Source organism: Neofelis nebulosa, chromosome 6 (genome assembly GCF_028018385.1).
Source record: "Neofelis nebulosa isolate mNeoNeb1 chromosome 6, mNeoNeb1.pri, whole genome shotgun sequence".
In the NCBI taxonomy this organism is placed as follows: Eukaryota; Metazoa; Chordata; class Mammalia; order Carnivora; family Felidae; genus Neofelis; species Neofelis nebulosa.
In genome coordinates, this window is record NC_080787.1 from 109,533,873 (window position 1) to 109,558,339 (window position 24,467).

Consider the following 24,467-nt stretch of genomic DNA (forward strand, 5'->3'; position numbering starts at 1 on the left):
GGGGGGAGGGGGGAGGGGGGAGGGAGGTTCTTCTGTGCACAGTTTGGAAACCATAGAATATAAATTTTATCCATAGCTAATTCCCATTACACAGAAGGAAAAGAATGTACTATCACTTATCTCTCCACAGAAATGTCAAGGGGGTTCTTTTGTGGGATACCAAAGGGCAGAAGCAAATCAGGACAGCCAGGCAAGATCCTCCTTCCAGTTTCCATCAGTCACTGAGAGCAAGGAGCAAGCCATTGAAGCAAAGAGCACAACTTATAGGAGAATCAATCATTTCCCCGTCTGGAGGGAACAGTCTACCTCTTCGTGGGAGGAAGACCCTGGAAATTCTGGAAAAGAAAGCTACTAACATCCAGGCTGTGACTTACCAAAGAGTTGGTTCTTCAGAAACCACTAGAGAATTAACACACTAGGGCAAATTCACTAAGACACACCCAACCTGCTCTGAAATCAAAGGGAACTGGAGACGTATAGCCAAGTACCCTACTTACTCAGAATCTAAAAGCAAGAAGCATAGTTTCTAGACATTCAGCAAACTTCCCAGGGCCTTGTAGGGAGCCAGGCAGATAGTAGATACTCTGCTGATGAGCTGTTAGCTGAATAATTAACTGCATATTAAATAAAATGTTCTTATGCTTTTGGTTCATTAAAACAGTGGCATTTCCTGACCTCAAATCTAGTTAGGATTCATAGTGGTCTCTTTCATTAAGATGGAAGTGATCTCACCTACTGAAGTGAGCGCAAAACCTCCAATTTTAAACCTCGGTCATGTGCTCTGCACCCTATTTTGCTCTAAAAGAAGAGTTTTGCGAGGCGCCTGGGTGACTCAGTCGGTTAAGCGGCCGACTTCACCTCAGGTCATGATCTCACGGTCTGGTCCGTGAGTTCAAGCCCCGCGTCGGGCTCTGTGCTGACAGCTCAGAGCCTGGAGCCTGTTTCAGATTCTGTGTCTCCCTCTCTCTGACCCTCCCCCGTTCATGCTCTGTCTCTCTCTGTCCCAAAAATAAATAAACGTTAAAAAAAGATTTTTAATAAAAGAAGAGTTTTGCTGAGTTTCTATCACAATGGCTTCCACATTTGAAAATATTGAATTTTTTTCTATATATGTATATATTTTTTATTACACTGAGATAGAGAAGTCTAAATATTTTTTAAAAAATTTTAACGTTTATTTATTTTTGAAAGTGCGAGTGGGGGAGGGGCAGAAAGAGGGAGACAGAGGATCCGAAGCAGGCTCCATGCTGGGAGCGCAGAGCCCCATGTGATGTGGGCTAGTTAACTCACAACCTGAGCCGAAATCATGAGTTGGCCGCTTAACCGACTGAGCCATCCAGGCGCCCCAGAAGTCTAGACAGTTTAAAAGGTGGCTCATTCTCCTTACATACGCACAGTCCCTCGAGCGGTGTTGATTATTTTCAATAATAGTGGCGCGCGTCTGCTTACCCAGCACTTCCTCTTCGTACGCACCTTCAGCACCTCTGCAGCCAACTTCACATGATTCTCGCTAAGGAAGACAGGGACCATACCAGTCAGTGCAGCCCAGGAACTGCTTTTGCTGATACATTTCAACTAAATTGTGAAATGCGAATGCCTGCTATGTAAGTATACCGGTGTATCAATTATTTCCACCGCAGTACTTAAAGTTTCCATTTGCTAGTGGAATTAGAACAGCACCTTTCAAACTTTTTTGATCATGTCCCAGATTCCAAAACACATTTTCACAAAACAACTTGGCACACACATACAGATTGGGGGGTGCGTGTGTGTGTGTGTGTGGGGGGGGGTCTTGAAACAGCACTTACTTTTTTTCTTTTTTTTTTAACAGTTTTACTGAGATCTATTTCATATGCCATAAAATTCAGTCATTTAAAGCACACAGTTCAGTGGCTTTTCACTATACTCATAAAATTGGGCAACCATCGCCACAATCTAATTTGAGAACAACTTTATCCCATTAAGAAACCCCATACCTGTGATGTACTCATATATGTTCTGTTCTATTCTATTCATTTAATTTGTTGTGACTCTTTATTCACCAAATTGATTTCATGACCCTATAATATGTGACACCCCACAGTGGGGAAAAAAAACGCTGAGCTCAACCATGCAATTATATGTTTGCCATCTTGGTCAAAGGTTAGTGAGTTAATGACTTTAAACTTTAGCTTAAAATGATGACTAATTATTTTATATACCCATGCTTTCCTTGAGAAATTAAAAACTGACTACATTTCTTAATAACTTGAACATTTTAATAAATATCTTAATACCAATGTTAAAGACACTTTTCCAGAGAAGACATTCAGATGGCTAACAGACACATGAGAAGATGCTCAACATCACTGCTCATCAGAGAACTACAAATCAAAACCACCTGACAGAATGGCTAAAATTAACAACCCAGGAAACAATAGATGTTGGCAAGGATGGGAACCCTTTTGCTGAGTCGGTGGGAATGCAAACTGTATGGAGAACAGTATGGAGGTTCCTCAAAAAACTAAAAATAGAACTACCTTATGACCCAGCAATTGCACTACTAGGTATTTATCCAAAGGATACAGGAGAGCTGATTTGGAGGGGCACATGCACCCCAATGTTTATGGCAACACTATCAACAATAGCCAAATTATGGAAAGAGCTCAAATGTCCATCAACTGATGAATAGATAAAGAAGATATGGTTTATATATACAATGGAATGTTACTAATGATCAAAAAGAATGAAATCTTGCCATTTGCAACAACGTGGATAGAATTAGAATGTATAATGCTAAGCAAAAATAGTCAGAGAATGGCAAATATCATATGATTTCATTCATATGTGGAATTTAAGAAACAAAACAGATGAACATAGGGGAAGGGAAGGAAAAATAGAATAAAAATAGAGGGAGCAAACCATACGAGACTCTTAATATACAGAGAAAAAACTGAGGGTTGCTGGAAAGGTGTTGAGTGGGAGAATGGGCTAGACGGGTGATGGGTGTTAAGGAGGGCACTTGTTATGATGAGCACTGGGTGTTATATGTAAGTGATGAATCACTAAATTCTACTTCTGAAACCATTATTACACCATATGTTAACTAACTTGGATTTAAGTTAAATAAATAGATATTAAAAATAATAAAAATCTATGTATCACTTTCCATATCATAGAAGGTATACACCATATACTCATATGTTATAATTATGTATTTCCTAATAATAGATGGATGAGCACTGGGTGTTATATGTAAGTGATGAATCACTGAATTCTACTCCTGAAAAAGTTATCACACTATATGTTAACTAACTTGAATTTAAATTTAAAAATTTAAAGAAATTTTTTAAATAGTAATGTTAAATTTTAAGGTCTACAAAAACCTAACAATGATTAACATTTTGCTTCATTAACTGAAAAGAGTAAACATTTTCATAACTAAGACACAAATTTCCTGCAACTCTTAACAGATACATTAGCATTCAAGATAGAAAGAAAAAAAAGAAAGAGAAAGAAAGAAAGAAAGAAAGAAAGAAAGGGGAGGGAGGAAAGAAGGAAGAAAGAAAGAAAACAAAAGAAAGAAAGAAAGAAAGAAAGGGGAGGGAGGAAAGAAGGAAGAAAGAAAGAAAACAAAACAAGAGAAAAAAAAAGAAAGGAAGGGGAAAAAACTCTTGGAGAAAAGGCACAAATTGTGACTGTAGCACAATTATGATCCATATTCCTGCTCTCAGTCAATTGGCAATTATAATACCTAAGACAACATGCTATTGTTTCTCATGATGATGGTGGAAACGATGACACAACACAATTGCCCTAAACATCCCAGGTAATATACAAATACTAGCTGCACAATGTTTGACCTGGGCACTCAAAGGAAGTACAGGCTGATAAGCTCGGGTTTGCTTAGTTAAGGATTAATTTAAATACCTCAGTCTGGGCTCAGGATTATTTAACTTAAGGGTTTAGTATACTTTTCACATCCTTATTGCAGGTTTCAATAAAATGCATTCAACATGTTCATTACCTGAGGAGAATAAATATACCAAGTGGCAACAAAATTATCATGTAACATGGAAATTTTTTTCCAAGTCACCAAGGAAGAAGAAAGGAGATGGAATAGTGTTTATTTGGAAATACAGCTAGTACTGACTGCCCAGGAAATTGTGGGCTTATTTTTCCTGCATTTTTTTTTCAGGGGAAAATACATAAATAAAATTCTGATCTATCTAGGAGTTTAAATGTTTTGTTACTTTGTGAACCTTGTATTTTTTTTCAGCCTTATTGAGATGTAATTGACATATAAATTGTGTAAATTTAAGGTGTACAACATGTTAATCTGATATATTTATATGTTGCAAAATGATTAACACAATGGCATTTGCTAACATCGCCATCCCATCACACAATGACCATTTCTTTTCTGGGGTGAGAACATTTAAGATCTACTTTCTTGGCAACATTCAGGTATATAATGCAGTATTATTAGCTATAATCACCATGCTGTACATAGCTCTCCGGGACTTGTAGTCATAAAACTGGAAGTTTCTGCTCTAAGGAGTTTAAATATTATATCAAGTGGACGCAACACTGTATATTAGATTCCCTCTCTCTGTTATCTAACGTTGGACTTCGCATGACATTACCCAATGCTCAAATTGCCTAGAGAGCATCTAAAGGTTTTGGATTTAAGGAATCCAGAGAACCTGAGCCCAGAGCCCGTGGATGGGGCAATTATACAGTGTATTTATTCCGGGCTACTGAGCTACCATTCCCACTGCAGAAGCCAAGTGCATGCTTCCCAGGGGTTACATCAACCTGCTGTCTCTGTTTTAGTCCCTACTGCCATTTCTCCCATAGTAGTAAAACCACTTGTCTCATTGTCCTCTGGTTCCACTCCTGTGTTTATCAGACTGGCTCACATGCTGCAAAATGCCTTTTCTTACTCCTGTAGCACAAGGAGGACACACCCTCCTGGGATGCCCCTAGTTACAGCCTCTCCATATGAATTGTGGCTTCTTTCCCTAAAACACCATTCATTCATTCAAAACGTGTTTGCTGAGTACATTTTTTGTGTGTGCCAAGCACGGGTTTAGGCTTGAAGGATCTGGCAGGGAGCAAGACCAATAAGTTCCCTACCTTCATGGAATGTACGTTCTCTTAGAAGAGGACCGACAACAACAGAGTAAAAATTCTTTTAAACAAAATACATTCAGGGGTGATTGATTGGGTGGCTCAGTTGCTTAAGCAACTGACTTGGGCTCAGGTCATGAACTCCCGGTTCCTGAGTTCAAGCCCCGAATCGGGCTATTTGCTCTCACCACAGAGCCCACTTTGGATCCTCTGTCTCCATCTCTCTCTGCCCCTCCCCAGCTTGTTCTCTCTCTCTCTCTCTCTCTCTCTCTCTCTCTCTGTCTCTCTCTCTCTCTCCCAATAAATAAATAAATAAACAAACTTACAAAAGAAAAAAAGCCATAAAAATAAAATAAAATAAAATTCAGATAATGAAAAGTACTATGAAGAAAATAAGACAAGTTGAAGGCATAAATCCTGACTGGGCAGGAAGGCTGTCTCATGAGGGCGCTCAGAAAGAACCATGCAAAGATGACCCTAGAGCAAGGCCTAAGTGATTTCAAGGAGCTGGGCTCCTATGGGTCTTAAGGGCAAAAGCTGGGAGGTAGGAATGTGCCTCCTGTGCTCAGAAGAGGGAAAGGCCAGTGTGGCCGGCACAGAGAACAGGGAGAGGGGTGCAAGAAGAGGCCGGGGAGCCAGCAAACGGTAGTTCGTACTTTTTCTGAAACAGCAATGCGAAGCCATAAAAAGGTTTTTAGGAACAATATGATCTAATTTGTGTTTTTAATTATCAGGAATAAGCCCTCTCACGGGCTAACATCATTTTCCAACTTATACTTTGTTAAGCTAACATTTTCAAGACTATTTCCTCCAAGGACCATGTGCAGAAATTCCCAGCTTCCTGGGTTGACACATTAATGGTTGAAGAGTTTGATTTCCTGCAGGTGTGGGTAGCTGAGTTTAAGTCTCCATCCACATACCTATCTCGATCTCCATATCTATAAAGCATGTATTGCTATTCAGTTCTACTTTATTTAAAGTGTAAAATAGCAAAGTATCTGGGCAACTGGGTGGCTCAGTCGGTTAAGCAGCTGACTTAGGCTCAGGTCATCACCTCATGATTGGTGGGTTTGAGCCCCACATGGGGCTCTGCGCTGACAGCTCGGAGCCTGGAGCCTGCTTCGAATTCTGCGTCTCCTTATCTCCCTGCCCCTCCTCCACTTGTGCTCTGTCTCTCTCTCTCTCTCTCTCTCTCTCTTTCTCCCTCAACAATAAACATTAAAAAAATTGTAAGTGTAAAATAGCTAAGTACTAATAGAAAAGAACAGAATAATTATGGAAGTTATAACACTGTGAGAAAAGATATACATTATATAAACACAGACAACCGGGCAGCACAATGATTGCCTGGGAGCTACAGCATTAGAAATCCAATCCTGGGCTGCTTCAGCACTTGAGAGCCTTGAACTCTCTCTGCCTTTCTTGACACAGTCTCCCCAGGGATGGTTTGGGGAGAGGGGGAGGTAATTTTACTTTAATCACATAAAAAGATTCTCAGGCAGTTTTTTAAATCTCAATCAGGAAAGACCTATAATTGTTTTTTTTACATATGGAGTGAATTTTCCCCTCTGTTTTATCACTTCTTAGCCAACCCTGACCCTTCCATCTATCCCCAAGGAAAAAAATCACTTGAGGTGAAAAGTAAGCACAGACTATTGAGAATATGTTCCAGTGTAATGTTTTTTGTTTTTTACTTTTATTCTCTAGTAAAAAGACATTGTCCTATTTTACTAATGGATGATAATTTATACTCCTTTCCAAGGCAGAAGAAAATAGTTCAGCTCCCTGGTTTCAAGGACATTTGCATAGAATACAACATAAACTTTAAGCTGGGAAATAATGCAGTTTCTTCATAAACATCTGTTGTCAACCTAAAACTAATTCTGAGGGCCACAGAATCCAAAACAGTTGAGGAAGATCAAATAAGAAATGATCAAAATCTCTACGGTCTTTCTGAAAAAGAAGAGAAAATCCAATGCAGGGGAGGGACCAGCATGGGCAGGGGGAACAGGCAGTGTGCTGAGAAGAGATCTGAACAGCCAGAGTCAGCATCAAGTGTCATATTATCACAGCAGGGGAAAAAAATAAAAAATAAAATATTTTAAAAGCTGTGCTTTAAAATGCTGTCAAAGGAGTTTGTTGAATAAGGAAGAAAATTGCAACTACAGTGTTCTTTTTTTAATGTTCTGTATTAATGACAGACCACTGTGATTTGTGGGGAAGAAAATGAGATCAGCAGAGGTAAGGGTATCCCTAGATGTGCACTTTCCCCCTCCTCCAACCACCCTTTCCCCACCAGATACTCAGAATAGAAACTGTCCAATCAAATTAAAGTAGTATATATGTATATATGTGAAGGTGTGTATACATATACACACATATATATATGCACATGGGTATATAAAACAGCAAATATTTGTGTCAAAATGGAATCTCACAGTCATTTTTATACCCACATTTATAGCACTCCCAGGTGAGCATTTCTGTGCTCTGAGAATCACTAAGTCTTCTTCATTCTTTTTTTTGTTTTAATTTTTTTTTTTTTTTTTTGAGAGAGAGACAGAAAGAGAGAGCAAGCAAGGAAGGGGGAGAGAGATAGGAGGACAGAAGATCCCAAGCAGGCTCTGTGCTGACAGCAAAGAGCCCAATGCAGGGCTCAAACCAAGGGATCATGACCAAACTCACAAACCAAGGGATCATGACCTGAACCAAAGTCGGACACTTAACTGACCGAGCCACCCAAGTGCCTCTCTCTCTCTCTCTCTTTTTAATTAATTAATTTATTTTGAAAGAGACAAAGTGCAAGCAGGGGAGAGTCAGAGAGAAGGAGAGAGGGAGAATCCCAAGTTGACTCTACTCAATTGGTATGCAGAGTCCAACACAGGGCTCAAATTCAGGAAACCGTGAGATCATGACCTGAGCCAAAATCAAGTGTCCCATACTTAACCACTTAACTGAGGCACCCAGATGCCCTGGCTTCTTCATTCTTATTTCAATAGCTTTTTAAATATAATAGATGAAAACATGGAGTTTGATGACATCTCTGTGATTGCCAACTCACCTCACAAACAGTGGCATATGTGTCGTTCTGCATGGAAAAAAAGAAAAAGAAAACCACTTAAAATCCTTAAAGTTGTAAATAATTTTAATGACACTTTGGTATATTTTTGTTTCAAATTAATTTCTTGCCTCACCATTGACAAAGAACCAATAAAAACAATCAAGACCAAGAAGCCCAGACTTGGGCCTTCTCTCCAGGCAGGCCACACTGTATGAACAGCTATAAAAATCATGTTTGCATCACTGGAAAAATGGTGGAGTCTGATGTCTACTAGAAAATCCCGGGCAACTAAGAGGTAATCTGTGATGGACCAGGTTAGCGAATGAAGAGGTGTTGGCAGATGCCCAGTGGAGACAGAAGCTGAAATGGAAACCACCCACCGCTCTGGCTAGCAAAGGCCAGTAGGTTTCTCTGCCCAGACTGGCTGCTCCAGTGCCCACTCTATTGCCTGGACTGTTGCCAGCAACAAATGGTACTTCCCATTCATTCACCCAGCAAGTGTTCTCTGAGCACCTGCTATGTGCCCCTCACTGTGTTCTGTGCGGTAGACACAGTGTGAACCAGAAGGAGAGAGACCCACTCTGATGGGTTTACGTGCCAGAGCAAAAGATAGCAAACACAAACCAAACAAGTAACGATCTTAGCTGAAATTTGTAAAAAGTGGTACCAAAAGAAAGGTAAGAGTGTTTTTAGAATGTGTAATAGCTCCAAAATCCAGATAGCACCTGTTCCACGTTTTGGTAATTTCCATTCTATGGGGCACATAGTCACAAATGTGAGAGTCGGCCTAAGCAACTCCCATAATAGTGACTTCTGCGGACATATCATACAGGAAGAGCTATAAGCACCATTCGTAAGGAAAAGTTAATGTCCTTATTTAAATTTCAATGATATAGTTTCACTTATTAATAGAAAACAATATTAAAATTACCCCCAAATTATCATGATTTAACCTCCAACCTGAACAATCTGAAAAAAGGAACCAACTCACTTTTAAATAACAAAATTCTTATTCATTAGATCTGAGTAATTACAGTGTATTGGGCCTTGTCCTTAGGGAGGAGATTCTATTATTATCGTAATTTATTGATGAGGAAAGTAAAGTACCCAGAGGTTAAGTACCTTGCCTAGTTATACACTAAATGGCAAAGCTGGGATAAATTAAAAATCAACTATTTGGGGATGTATTTTCTACATAGAGTGGAGTGAACGTAGAGGCTATGATTCCTGGATTAGGTTGCTGCCGTGTTCCCTGCAGAGAAACTTTCAACATGATCTAGGGCCTTGCTATCCAAGTGTAATCCAAGGGCTACAAGCATCACATCACCTGGGAGCATGTTACAAGTACAGAATCTCATGTCCCACCCAAGATCTACAGAATCAGAATCTGCATTTTAACAAGATCCTTAGATTATTGTGCTTTAAATTTTGAGAAGCGTAAGACTAGGAAATTTAACAAAGGTCTGACATTCTACTAAAAGGCCTTTATGGTTTGGAGCAATTGAACATTCCTGGGTTCCATGGTTTTCATTAAACTCCCTTGGTCTCCAGTTGCATTAGTAATGTTTATCTCAAATTATGTATCATTCAGGCTATCATACTTTTCCTTTAGAGTCAAGCAAACTAATTGAAAGCCAGTGGGAATTCAAATGGGAATCCTCCTAGATGACTTTTCTCTTGAAGCATTATTAGTATCAAAACAGAAACATAATTAATACTTACACACTTTAAAGGACAGTTTTCCTGATCTACAGAGTTCCAAAAATGACATCCTTGGATGCACTGCAAAAGATAATAAAGAGACAATGGTGACTAAAGAAGTGTGACTTTTTCTTGTTACCTGGTAATACAACTTAGTAACAAAAAGTGTTTTAGAAATAGATATCTACCCAGGAATCCGCGGCCTCAGAAGGATCAAGACTTTTGGAATTCTAAGCAGAGCTCTCATATCTACAGGCAGAGCAGGGCTTGGTGTGATTCACTACAGGGCTGCGGGATTGCTGAGTACAGGTGGGGTGGGGTGGGCAGCCCTAGAAGCCAGAGAGCACCCAACCTTCAGGGAACACACTGTCCACCGGGTGGCTGGCAGCAGGTAAAGTCCTGGACAACATGGCATTGAGCATACTGTGCGTCCTTGCCATGTCCTCACGCACAAGCCAAGCCCAAGGGTGCCTGGGTGGCTCAACTGGTTAAGCATCTGGCTCTTGGTTTTGGCTCAGGTCATGATCTTAAAGCTCATGAGTCTGAGCTCCACATCGGGGCTGCCAGTGCAGAGTCTGCTTAGAATTCTCTCTCCTCCTCTCTCTGCCCCCACCCCACTTGTGTGCTCGCTCTCTCTCTCTCTCTCTCTCTCTCAAAAGAAAGAAATAAACTCAAATAGTTAAAAAAAAAAAACAAGCAAAACTCAAAACTGGGAACTCAACCAGAAGGCAGCATATCAAAACCTAAATAGATCAACAGCTTGGGAAGTCTGTTCATGTTTATATTTTGAGTCACTAAACATTGTTGAATAAATGGATACAGGTGCAGGAAAGTAATAAAACCATAAGTGTACTTGTTAGAGGAAACACTGGAGACCATCTAATCCAACCCTCTGAGACAGCATATAATAAAACTAAGTCTCAGAAATATTAAGTATTTATCCAAAGCCACACAGTAATGTAGAACCAAAATCACAGAGTTGGATTTGTCCTGTGTTCTTTCCTCTTCAAAACACTGTGCCTGAGTTCATTTTTGAATATTCTATAATTCTGACATCTCACTATTTTCAGTTGAGTTTCCTCCATCAAGGACCAATAAATGAGACTTAGGGAACATTTTCATTATAATAAAATCTGACCATTGCCCCATTTTTATCAATACAAACACTGTGAACTTCCAGACAATGGAAGCGATTACTCACCGGTTCACTCAGATTATATGGCATGCCAATGTCAAGCTGCCTGCCCTGAAGTGAAGAAGGAGATAATAAATACCAGCTATCAATATTGTGTTCAGTACAACTACCACACCTTTTTATAAAAAGCTTCCTGGAATAGCGTTGCCTCCTCCATGCTTTCTGACTAAAAAGTACGATGTTTTAAAGTCATTAAATCAGTCCCGAAATCAGGTAAAATGCCAGTGCAAATTGTAAGATGGAATGTCTAAGAACTCTGCAGAAATGATAAAGGTGGGAGTGGGGATATGACTGTAAGGAGTGGTTGAGGACATTGGATAGATTCTCACACGGTATTAAATAAACCTGCGACTTTAGTCAATTCATCCATTTAAAGGATTCATAGGTTAAAGATGAATTATGTTCAGATTTTTTAATTTTTTTTTTAACGTTTATTTATTTTTGGGACAGAGAGAGACAGAGCATGAATGGGGGAGGGGCAGAGAGAGAGGGAGACACAGAATCGGAAGCAGGCCCCAGGGTCCGAGCCATCAGCCCAGAGCCCGACGCGAGGCTCGAACTCACGGACCACGAGATCGTGACCTGAGCTGAAGTCGGACGCTTAACTGACTGAGCCACCCAGGCGCCCCAAGTTCAGATTTTTTAAAAGTCACCTTACTTACTAAGAAGAGAGAAGAAATACAAATTCAGAATTTTACATATAGGAAAACATCAGATTACTCTTTTTTTCTCGTATTTTCACAAATTTTAAGATCTTTTTGTGCTGGGGTAAAATAAAAGAAATAGGAACTAAGAGGGAAAAATCCATAAATTGTTCATCCTTTCCCTGATCATCATGTGAGTGGAGCCCTTGGCAAATAGAAAAGGCTTACAAGGGGCGCCTGGGTGGCGCAGTCGGTTAAGCATCCGACTTCAGCCAGGTCACGATCTCGCGGTCCGTGAGTTCGAGCCCCGCGTCAGGCTCTGGGCTGATGGCTCAGAGCCTGGAGCCTGTTTCCGATTCTGTGTCTCCCTCTCTCTCTGCCCCTCCCCCGTTCATGCTATGTCTCTCTCTGTCCCAAAAATAAATAAAAAAAAAAAGAAAAAAAAAAAAAAGAAAAGGCTTACAAAAGATGGCAATATTAGGCCTATGATAATCATATATGTGCCCGAACAGTGTTCTATGGATATGATCTAATTTAGATCACTGCCTCACTGACTGATTTAGAATCATGAGCAGAGGATAACTAAGTGAATACTCCTAGTACCTCTATATTGCTCAGAACCTCCCCTGAAAAGTTGCTGAATTTGAACCATTGAATTGGAAAAGACAATTAATCCAGCAAAGAGCATGCCATCTATCCTTAGCTGTCCCAGCACTGCAAGCAAGATATGTTCCAGGAGATGGTAGAAAATCCCCAAGGGGACCTGTATGTGGTTTAAGCATCTCTTATGGCTTTCTGAATAGCCCACTATTTTCAGAGGAAAGAGACGATCTGTTTATCACTAAGTTCACTGAGCACTCTCTCCCCTTCTATGTAAGCACCATTCATTTTGTTCTTCACTCTGTCCTTAGTACCTATAACAGTCCAGAATGATAAGAGGTGTTCAATAAATACATATGGAAGGAATAAACACATAAATTCAAGATGGTCTATTCCACAGGAATGCTCCAGAAGTCCTATCTCTGGGAAGTCTTATACAGTGGCCTACCACTGTGGGGATTTACTTGAGAAGTAATCAGACACAGGAGCCAAAGAACCAATGTTGCCTTTTCCACTCTCATTTGATGTGTCAGTGAAGATTCCTCTAACCTCCATTCCTTAACCACTTATGCTTAACATGTTTTGTTTTTACATAATAAGTACTTAGAGAGTAAGAACTGTATCTTTTAGATTAATTTTACAACCAGGTGCACAATAGTACTTTGTTTCCACAATTTTGTTCAAAATGAAGCTTTTGATTCTCCTTTATATGATTGAACCACAATCATATAAAATCAAATGTAAGTGTCATTTTGCAATCGAATTTTCATATCCCTTCAAAAATCTGTTAGCTCAGGGGCGCCTGGGTGGCTCAGTCGGTTAGGCGTCCGACTTCAGCTCAGGTCACGATCTCGCGGTCCGTGAGTTCGAGCCCCGCGTCGGGCTCTGGGCTGATGGCTCGGAGCCTGGAGCCTGCTTCCAATTCTGTGTCTCCCTCTCTCTCTGCCCCTCCCCCGTTCATGCTCTGTCTCTCTCTGTCTCAAAAATAAATAAAACGTTAAAAAAAAATTTAAAAAAAATCTGTTAGCTCATAAAAACAACAGGGTGGATGCTGGGTAGATTCTCGATTCCATTTTATTTTATCTTTTTTTCATTTTTAAAGGTTTTATTTTTAAGCAATCTCTACACCCAACATGGGGCTTGAATTCACACCCCCAAGATCAAGAGTCCTGAGCCAGCCAGGCACCCCTCTCCGTTCCATTTTAAACAATAAGTTAACAGATGTTTCTTGGTGACCATAAAGCCATATTGTAACAGTACTGAGTCAAGACTAAATTTAACAGGCTGAATGGAAAGCCCATCAAGTGGTCTTGGGCAAGGTAGCCTCATGAGTCAGGTCTATAGGGTTCTGATGAAACAGAGTTTGTCAACACACTTCTCTAATCTCATGGTATTCTCCACCCCACTCTTCGTCATCATTATAGCCACCATGCAGTGAGTGGCTCCTATGTTCCAGGCAGTCTACAAGGTGTTTTACACTAAGTCTCATTCAACATCTCAACAGCCCTACTAAGTAGGCATTATTTTTAACTCCATTGTACAACTGAGACACAGGGAGGTTTAGCAAATTGCCCAAGAGTTAAAATTTAAAGATCTGAAAGTTGTCTCCAGAGCCTGTGCTCTTAACCAAAGCACAACACCTTCTATAATCTTCACCAAATTCATGTTCCTTACTTTACAGTTAGGATCCTTACCAGTTTACCTTAGCTCCATCTATTCCAGTGATCTGCTTAAAACACGCAATCCCAGTCCTGGATCTCAAATCTTCTGAACCCATACCTACTTCTGGGCACAACCTTGTCTACTCTGCCCACCTCAGCCAGAACTAATATCATTTCCATACTTTCAACCCTGGTAAATGCAGAATAGTCTGCCTTTTAGTCCCATATGAGACACTTGCTCGTGATGTGATATTTTCAAAGTCACCTGTGCTGTCTAAACTTAGTACTCTCATCAGAGACATAAATGAGATAACATTTAGTTCACAAAACTCTGCGAGGACTCAAATAATAATGTACTAGTTATAATAGTACAGTACCAGGAACTTGGAAATATAGTGGTAATGTTATGTGCAAACATGCTGTAAACAGCTTTTTGCAGATGTATCTTTGCTTAGTTAAGTAATAATCTCAGATACATTTCTTGATGTGCAATTGTACATGAGAGTGTTGGTTTATCCCAACTTTGCCAACTATAAATGTTTTTCATCTTTGTCAACATAATGTATATTTTTGAATCAGGCTTCCTAAGGCATTCCCACTTCAAGATTGTAGAAATATTCTTCCATAATTTATGTTAAAATTTCTATGGGGTAAAGTTTTGTTTTCTTTTTGTTATTTGTGTATATTTAAATCACACTACTTTTTTAAAGCACACTATTTTTTAATACCTCTTGGAATCAATTTGAATCTATTTTGAATCAGTATTGTAGTTAGGTTTTTAAAATTTTGTTTAAACTTTTTTAAAAGACTTTATCTTAGAGCAGCTTTAGATTTAGAGCATAATTGAGATTAAGGTATGGAGATTTCCCAAATACCTTCTGCTCCCACACATGCATAGTCTCCCCCTGTTATCAATATCACTCATCAGAAGAGTACAATTTTTACTAAGGATAAATCTACATGGACACAATATAATCACTCCAAGTCCGTAGCATGCCTTAGAGCTCACTCATGGAGTCGTATATTCTGTGGGTTCGGACAAACACATAGTGACGTATATCTATTGCTGTATCACATAGAGTATTTTCACTATTCTAACAATCCTCAGTGCTCTATTCATCACCCCCCACCACCACCACCACTTACAAACCCATTCCTGGCAACCACAGGTCTTTTCGTTGCTTCCACAGTTTTGCCTTTTCTAAAATGTCATGTAGTTGGAATCATAGGGTATGTAGTCTTTTCAGATTGGCCTTCTTTCACTTAGTATATACCTTGAAGTTTCCTCCATGTCTTTTCATGGCTTGATAGCTCATTTCTTCTTAGCTCTGAATAATATTTCCTTGTCTGGATGTGCCACAATTTACTTATCCATTCACCTACTGAAGGAAGGTATTTTTTGTTCTAAATAAATAGCTCTACTTTGGTCTGAATTGCCATCTTTATCATATTCCCCACACCCTTAAGTGCCTGGTGTAATTTCTAGACTGTCTTCTGTTTTACTGGTCTGCCCATTTGCACACCAATACAAATGGTGCTAATTTCTGGATATTTTATGGAATGTTTGGATTGTTCTATTATCTTGTTATAAAGTTATATATCAATATACGAGAAAGGTACTGATGTTTGTCCTTTTTTAAACAGGATAACCTTCTGAACTCTATTGTTTCTAACAGTCTTTTATTGAGTTGAATTGATGCTTCTAACAGCATTTCTCAACAGCAGTTCCTCAGTTGTTGGGACTTGTTACTCAAAAAAAACAAAAAAAACAAAAAAAAAACCAAACGTTTTGTTGCCAAAGAAGATCAGAAAACTATGATTAAACAAATCCATTAATATATTGTTGTGGCCTGTGAATCTACAAAAAGCTGGCAAAAAGCATTTCCATAAGTTATTTGACCATGAGTCTCTTTGGTCTCTCTTTCATAAAGGATCCCACAATACTAGGGTTCTGAAGACCGCTAATTATTTTTTGTTCTCTGCAGCACAGGCACATATAACTCAAAAATGTCAAGTCAGTTAACACACTCAACTAACACATACAGATCCCCCAACTGATGTAAAATACTCCTGTTCATGCGTAGAACTATGATTTGTGCATTAATGGACAGCAATTCTAACATTCCTTTGGACCAGACTTCGTGTTTCTTTTTAAAAGCCAAAGATGGGGCGCCTGGGTGGCTCAGTCGGTTAAGCGGCCGACTTCGGCTCAGGTCATGATCTCGCGGTCGTGAGTTCGAGCCCCACGTCGGGCTCTGTGCTGACAGCTCGGAGCCTGGAGCCTGTTACAGATTCTGTGTCTCCCTCTCTCTGACCCTCCCCCGTTCATGCTCTGTCTCAAAAATAAATAAACGTTAAAAAAAAAAAAAATTAAAAGGCAAAGATGCCTCACTATCAAGAACCACCTGGTGACATCAAAGATTTTACCTTCACAGCCAATGTCCAGGCTAAAAGCATGGAGCACAAAAAAATTCACAGTACAATAAACTCCAGCACTTTCCATATCCTTTCCCCTGATCCATGGCTATGCTCACTGTTTATTCACCTAGCTTTTGTCACTCCAGGTCCTGTGTGGGAGGCCCAGATGGAGAACATTTATTACAGTCACCAGTGAAATTGGCAGACCGTGTCTCTTGCAGCCGCCACATCAGCTGTGCCTTTGTCTGTAGGTGGTAAACGGAAGGCAGTGCAACAGGGAACAAACTGTCCACTCCTACTGCCTGAGACCAAAGGAGCCCACACAAAGGCAAGAGAAAACTAAACCTAACTGAAAAATAAAAGAAAAAAAAAAATAAAGCAAATAAACGGGAGGCTACAATCATGGAAGCAACCAACATCAGTTTTGATAGTGTGGGGAAATTAACAAATTATGGTGGTACATTTATCGGATGGAAATATTCTAAATATATTCAAGATCTTGTTTCCATAAAAACTTCAGGATATAGGAAAAACTTACAATGTAATGTTAAATGGAAAAGGTGAGTGCCCAACTGTATGTAAAATTACATACATGTTAGAAGAAAGAATACCCTTTTCTTTATTCTCTATTTCTTCTCTATCTTATAAATATTTTACAATGAGTATATGTTCTTATTATATTCAGAGAAAATGTTTAATTTTTTTAGTAAAGAAAACATTTAATAGTCTTGTTCTTCCATTTTTAAGTTTGGATGACAACTGTAAAAACCTAAAGCATACAATTCTACATTAATGACAATGAAGTCTTCAACAATGAATTGTATAAAATACCAAACTTCTTTAAAAAGTGCTACTATCCATAGCAAGCTTAGGTAGTGTTTAAACTATTATTTTAAATGAAGCCAGAAGAGTGTAACATGAATAAATCTGTTTTTTATCTGCCACGGATTTCTACCTCCAATACTTTAACATGACAATGAGTACTGTATTTGGTACTTTTATTATTCTAAAAAGTAGGACTATAAGCAGTATAACCTTTTAAGCTATCTTGCTATTTCCTTTGTTTTTACATAAGAAGGGTGCATCTTTCCGTGGCTAGAATGTATTTAGTTTTCACGGTTGATTCAGTGGCTGTTTTAAGGACAACTGAGTCACAATAACTGAAAGATATGAAACAATGTATATAGGAAGGGCAACACCCGGAAATGAGAAGGAAAACATAAATTTTCTAACCAAAACACTCATAACTGAAAAAAATTACAAATGCACAGACAGAAGTAAAGCAATTTAAAAACGATTCTTGCTTTTCAAATAAAATGTTGTTCTATATGGCATCTGTGTCTGCTTCCTTGGGCATCCACCTGCCAATACCTCCATCCATCCACAATATAAACAGTACTGCCTGCCGTCTGCAGCTAGTAGGCATTGCCCTGTGGCCAAACCTATTTCTGGCTTCAAGACAAACAAATGGTTTTGTAATAAATGAGTTTAAATTGATACTTTTAAAGCATGCAAAATTTATTGCATTGAAGCCTCTGTAACCCAAGTCCTATGCCTCCTCACACACACACAAATCTATGAACAGATAACTTAAAGAACTAAAATAGCTCCCCTACCTTCTGTAATTAAAAACATCCCTAATTAATTTTGGAAAAAGAATCTTTCTGGCCTCGCTACCACTTCTTAGGAGAATATCTCTCATAAAGAAAAAATACCTCACTCATTTGCAACAAGCTGAATTTTCCATGTTCCAGTTCCTGCAAAGACAAATATTAGACCAGCAAAACTTACCAGGTTAGTCACACATGACTTTAGGCAGCTGTTTAAAACTGCACACTGTACCACAGAAATCCATACGCAGCCAAGACTCACAAAATTGACAAGTTTCAGACCAAGCCAGGAAATGTTCTTCATCACTTCACCAATGGCGACTTTCAGGCGACTGTTCTCATTTTCTCCATTTCACTACATCAGTTCTTTAAGTTTCAGTTGAAAGAGTGGCTGGTGGAGTTTGGGGTGGTTTTTTTTTTGACATGTTAGAATATCTTTGCCTTATAAAATAATATTTACGTCTTTTGCTTTAGACCTTTGAATCGTAGACAGCTTGTAACATTCACAGAGCAGCTATTTCATAATTTCGTTTCCTTTTACTCTCATAAAGATCACCTGCTGTCTAAAGGTTAGAGCTTAGAAGTGCGCTTTGCAGGGGGAAGGAAACCACGTAGAAAACGCAAACTGCATTTCAGCAAGCGTGTGACACGTGCGCGGTCTGAAACCGGAACACTCGAGATCATCCACCCCTTCACTTCTCTGAGGTTGGTTCAGCTACGCAGGAAACTGGGTTTGGACCGTCTACGCTTTAGCAAACGGTGACACTATTATAATGAAGAATTATCAGAAAAATAGACTCAAACGATGCTACGGGGTCGGGGGGGGAGGGACAGAACCCTCTGAAATACATATTTTGAAATTAAAAAGCAAATAAAGCTGAAATTAATAGACAAATACTCGGAGGGTGAGTAAAGACAAGGAAGTTTGTTAGCGCACTTTGAGAACTTCACTACATATTAACTAAAATACTGCCTTATCAGGGCTATTGAGACAGAGAGCTGAAACTAGCCACTCTCTAAGATACATACAAGTGTAGCTCTCTTGAAAAGGAAATATTGTACAATTCCAATGAGTCGGACATCAAGATAAAGTTAAGAATTTCAAATCCACAAGGTACAGAAGTGAGTCATTCTGGAGAGCTACTTTTTAGATTGCTGGGGGTTAACTCGTTAAGGCCAGATAGTTTTGTGTTTGCTGTTTTTTCTTATGACTTAAGTGTCCATGTCTTTTTTCTTAAATTTGTTTTATGTTTTATTTTGTATTTGAGACAGAGAGAGAGAGACAGAGCGCTAGCAGGGGAAGGTCAGAGAGACGGAGACAGAATCTGAAGCAGACTCTAGGCTGTGAGCTTTCAGCACAGAGCCCGACGTGGGGCCTGAACTCTTGAGCAGTGAGGTCATGACCTGAGCTGAAGAAAGACACTCAACCTACTGAGCCACTCAGGTACCCCAAACTTCCATGTCTTCTTCTTCTTCCTCTTCTTCTCCTTCTTCTTCTTCTTCCTCTCCTTCTTCTTCCTCTTCTTCTTCTTCTTTGCCTTTGTCTTCATCTTCATCTTCTTCTTTTTCTTTTTAATTAAAAAAACAAAACTTTGAAAAAAACTTTAATAATAAAAAAAAAATGAGGTAATTGCTTTGGGCCCTAATCCAATATGATGGGTGTCTTTTTTTTTTTTTTTTTTTTTTTTAATTTACATCCAAGTTAGTTGGCATATAGCACTATACCATGTCTTCTTAAATAAATTATACTAACATAACAAGCTTTTCTTATTGGCCCCAGGTTCTCATTGTGAGCAATACATGCCTGGGGTTTTTTTTTATTTATTTTATTTTTTTTTTTTTAACGTTTATTTATTTTTGAGACAGAGAGAGACAGAGCATGAACGGGGGAGGGTCAGAGAAAGAGGGAGACACAGAATCTGAAACAGGCTCCAGGCTCTGAGCTGTCAGGACAGAGCCTGATGCAGGGCTCGAACCCACGGACCGCAAGATCATGACCTGAGCCGAAGTCGGACGCTTAACCGACTGAGTCACCCAGGGGCCCCCACTCTCTGCATTTTAAAGAATGCAGATTAAAGAATATACAACCCTCTGATTTCTTGGTCAGAGGAAAATGGCCATCTTTCCACAAAATACACATTTAAGTCAGAGAATAAACTTCCTTGTCTAAGGGATTTCCTCATTCTAACGAAAGTCATCCTCTTCACTGTGGTACTTATGTCTTGTGCCACATTAGCACAAATAATATTTATAACATTTACTTCCTTAACAGAATGGACCGCTAAGTACTTCCTTGATGTAGCTTTATTGGGGGAAGGTGAAAAAGAAATAACCTTCAATTCTTTTTTTTTTTTTTTGGATACTAACTAGGTATGTATGTATTACGAAATATAAAAATTCTGATTTTGCTACCTCTAGGTACACTGTACATATATAAGATCAATACAATACAATACAAATGACACAGTCCCTGAGGACACTTTTCACTTATTATTTGCATTTTAACACTAAATTTAATCTCAAAATTTTATAGATATAACTTATATCCTTTTTGTTGGTTTTACTCAAACTTAAAAAGTATGATTTGTTAAAAAAGACTGCAAACAAATAAAAAATGTGGAACGTTTCATGAATTTGTGTGTCATCCTTATGCAGGGGCCGTGCTAATCTCCTCTGTATCGTTCCAGTTTTTTTTTTTTTTTTTTAATTTTTTTTTTCAACGTTTTTTATTTATTTTTGGGACAGAGAGAGACAGAGCATGAACGGGGGAGGGGCAGAGAGAGAGGGAGACACAGAATCGGAAACAGGCTCCAGGCTCCGAGCCATCAGCCCAGAGCCTGACGCGGGGCTCGAACTCACGGACCGTGAGATCGTGACCTGGCTGAAGTCGGACGCTCAACCGACTGCGCCACCCAGGCGCCCCTCGTTCCAGTTTTAGTATATGTGCTGCCCAAGCGAGCACAAAATAGCCTTCAATTTCAAGTTTTTGTGCTTATTCTGTTTTTTAGAATTTAACTGGCATTTAGTTACACTCATGAAAAATGGACTGTGTTCAAAGATATTTGTTATGGAATTACTCATATCAAGAGATTGGAAACAATCTAACAGTCCAATAATATAATACTGGATCTCAATCAATTCATATATCTTCTCCAGGTGACTTCTCCGCATGGGCTTGTTTGGATTTCTTCCCAGCATGATGGTCTCCAAGCAATTGGAGAGCTTACATGGTGGCTCAGAGATTTTGTGGAAGTGCTCCAGTGCTAAGCTGCGTTGTCTTTTATGATTCAGCTTTAGAAATCATAGTTACCTTTGCTGCATTTTATTGGTTGCCAGAGAGTCATAAAACTGCCCAGAATCGAGGAGAAGGAAATAGGTCCCACCTCTTGATGTGAAAATAGCAAGATTTGAGAAGAACATGTAGAATGGAAGAGATTGCTGCACTACCTTTGGAAAATACAATCGGCCACCAAATGGGCAGTCGTCATTTGCATCATTCTAAAAGGCAGACATTTTATTATTTTTTAAAGTAATCTCTACCCCCAACATGGGTTCAAACTCATGACCCCGAGTCAAGAGTCACATGCTCTACCCACTAAGCCAGCAAGACACCCCTGAAAGGCAGAAATTTTAGTTACCACAGTTTAGTTAAATAATACCAGTCCTCACACAATACAATCCAAACTTTAGTTAGGACAATATATTAACTGTGAGGAATTTCATTAAGTACAAACTTCTCTGCTATTTCTTTATTAGAATGAGCTTTACAATTCATTAGCAACAGCATTGATTTGATATGATCAAATATACCTGAGTTCTAAAATTATATTCATTGAAAATATAGAGTGTACATTCTGAAACTCAATTGTACTCCATCAGTATCATATAACTCCAGAGAAATGAAATTTTACAGTCATCAAAAGGAGTTCCAAACAATGACCTGTTAGACTACCAGACTGAAGGGGGGCCACACCAATATTCAAGGTCTTAAGAATTTGCCCTTGAATTCTTATTCATGACCTACCTCTGCCATCATCCCTTACTCCTTATCAGGCCCGCTAGAACCTGGTCATTGTCTACCATGGCACATAAGCTGAAACATGAAAATGGCCCAAAGATATATACTGGTTATCACCAGGGCAATAATTATTTCTCTGGGGGGATATTTGGTGGCATGGTGGGGGCGGGGCGGGGGGGCGGGGAGGACAGTCAGGGTCTCTCTTGTAAGTTCCTTGCACCCAGTGCATCTCATCTTTATGCCTCAGGGAAGGGACGATGCTACAGAATGAAAGAAGGAAAATATTAAACAATTAGCTTCTGAGTTTCAAGAACCAAGGTCCCAGCCTAGAGGAATGAAAACTTTTTTAAAAAGACGCAGTTCAGTTTCTAGTCTGCAATTTCATTTTACTACATTATTATGAAATTAAAATTGTATTTTAGCCTGGGACCTCGGTGGTTGAGATGCAAAAGTGAGCTATTTGACATTCTTGTTCTCTGCGTTCCTCCCCTGAGGCTTGGAAATGGAAATGGGATCAATCAGTGCCTGCCTTTTGCTTCCTATAATGAAAGATAAAATCACAATGCAAAGGCTTAATTTGGGGTCTGGGTTGTTTTTGTTGTTTGGGGGGGGGTTGTTTGTTTTGTTTTGTTTTTTGTCTCTTTTCAAACTTTTATTCACCTCTAGGTGCTCAGGGGATTTCATTACCATTGCTGTTATTGCTACTATTGTGGTTCAGAGCCTATACCCTGCTGCTGCCATTCTGGAGCTTTTTCAGAAGCCATAAATTCAAAAAGGCTGTTTTTTTAAGTGGTCACTCCTTCTTTGTATGAGTTATTGAACAGTCATTAAAAATCAGCCCAGAATTCTGCAGGTACAGTTAACCCCGGGACAGCATGAGAGTTAGGGGCACCGGGAGCCCTCCACAGTCAAAAAATCTGCATGTAACTTTTACCTCCCCCAAAACATAGTTCCTAATAGCCTACTGCCGACCAGAAACCTCACTGAGAACATAAATAGTTGATTAGCATGTATTTTGTATGTTATAGCTATCATACACTGTATTTTTACTACAAATTAAGAAAAGAAACTAGAGAAAAGAAAATCTGAAAAATCAGCGTAATAAAGAGTTTTTAATGGTTGAAGGAAACCCGTGCCATAATGTTAGGTAGAAAGAAGTATATAAATCTCTATTATGTATTCTAAGACTGTCTCAATTATGAAAAACAAAAAGAAAAAAATGGGTAGAGATATACCAAAACATGTTTCTCTAGGTGGTGGTGGTGGTGGTGGTGGTGGTGGTGTGTGTGTGTGTGTATGTGTTTTAAGAAAACCTTCTGTTTCCTGATATTTTCTCCATTCCCCGTATTGTCTATGAGCCACACACTACAATAAGCGTGTTATACATCCATTGCAGTCTTCAGACACATTTCACAGCACCCTCCTTCATCTGCTCCCCTGACTCCCTGTGTCCATGGCCCCCACCCCCTCTCAGGTGAACTTCCAAACAGCTGACTCACTTGTGTCGCCAGGTTGGGCTCTCAATCTTATCATCGGCTAGAATTTAAGGCACCCTCCTCATTCCATAGATGAGGGCTGCACAGAATCAATTTTGGCTGGATTTCTCCCTTTAAACTTGTGATTCACTTGCCATTTATTGAACTTCTGCCCGGAGTCGGGGGTTCCATAAACTTCGGATAGACATCTGCAGGTTAGTATCTTCACAAATAATGTGCTCCTTGACCCCTGGTTCCTGCCACACACTAGCTGCTGGCTGGACATCCTCCATCACCTCCACTAGCCTCCACGGCTCACTTTTGTGTTCAGATTGCTGACACCCCTAAGGTTTGTCCTGACCCTGCTGTCTATAGACGAAGGACATCCCCCCGCCACTCCTTCTAGGCACCCAGTGCCTTCTTAATCCTTGTTCGCAAGAAAAGTATTGCTTTTTATTTAATTCCCTCAAATACTTGCATTTTTGAGCCTTTTAATCTGATCATAGGCTAAAAGACATTAGGTCTTCATGGAAGATATTTTCAGTGGTTCAGACCGGATATTGGATGACAGCTTAAACATTTTACCCAAATCCAGCCCTGGAGTGAAATGCTTTGGTAATAAAGAGGTTTTCAAATGCAAAGTCAGGCTCCTAAAATTTTCCTCTGCTCCCAGCCTCCAGAGGTAGAGAAGCCATGGTCTATGGAGGGTTTTCACAGTTCCCCACCCTCAAGAGTGCTGCAACCTTTGTTCTCAATGAAGTTTCTCCATCCCCTGAGGTGCTGAGGCCCAGGGATCCCTTATCACACAGCATCACCAATGACCCTGCACATGGTCCCCCACACCCCCCACTGCCACCATCCTCTTGGGCTAGAATTGCTGCCGTTTCAAACCCTTACCCCAGGCAGGAAATACAGGACTGAGAAAAGAAAACAACTGCCCAAGGACAGATGGTGGGCGGAGGTCAGGAAAGC

General features: G+C 39.6%; 1 protein-coding gene, 1 long non-coding RNA gene and 1 pseudogene across 7 annotated transcripts in view; 1 reads left to right on the plus strand and 2 right to left on the minus strand.

Annotated features, from left to right (window-relative positions):
* ROS1 (ROS proto-oncogene 1, receptor tyrosine kinase) overlaps positions 1 to 18,680 on the minus strand; it is a 115,962-nt gene extending 97,282 nt beyond the window's left edge. For all 6 annotated transcript variants that reach the window (XM_058735075.1, XM_058735073.1, XM_058735076.1 and 3 more), the window contains exons 1-5: positions 18,184 to 18,680; positions 11,076 to 11,120; positions 9,896 to 9,955; positions 8,174 to 8,200; positions 1,450 to 1,510 (exon numbers count right to left, since the gene is read on the minus strand). In XM_058735075.1, coding sequence (XP_058591058.1) covers positions 1,450 to 1,510; positions 8,174 to 8,200; positions 9,896 to 9,955; positions 11,076 to 11,120; positions 18,184 to 18,306 — 316 coding nt within the window. In that variant the 5' untranslated portion in view covers positions 18,307 to 18,680. The remainder of the gene's footprint in view (positions 1 to 1,449; positions 1,511 to 8,173; positions 8,201 to 9,895; positions 9,956 to 11,075; positions 11,121 to 18,183) is intronic.
* Positions 18,598 to 21,655, plus strand: LOC131514755 (uncharacterized). The gene is made up of 3 exons (XR_009263257.1): positions 18,598 to 18,707; positions 19,277 to 19,446; positions 21,159 to 21,655. It is a non-coding gene; the product is annotated as an uncharacterized LOC131514755 (long non-coding RNA).
* On the minus strand, positions 20,613 to 20,709 carry LOC131515554 (U6 spliceosomal RNA; annotated as a pseudogene).
* Positions 21,656 to 24,467: the final 2,812 nt, after the last annotated feature.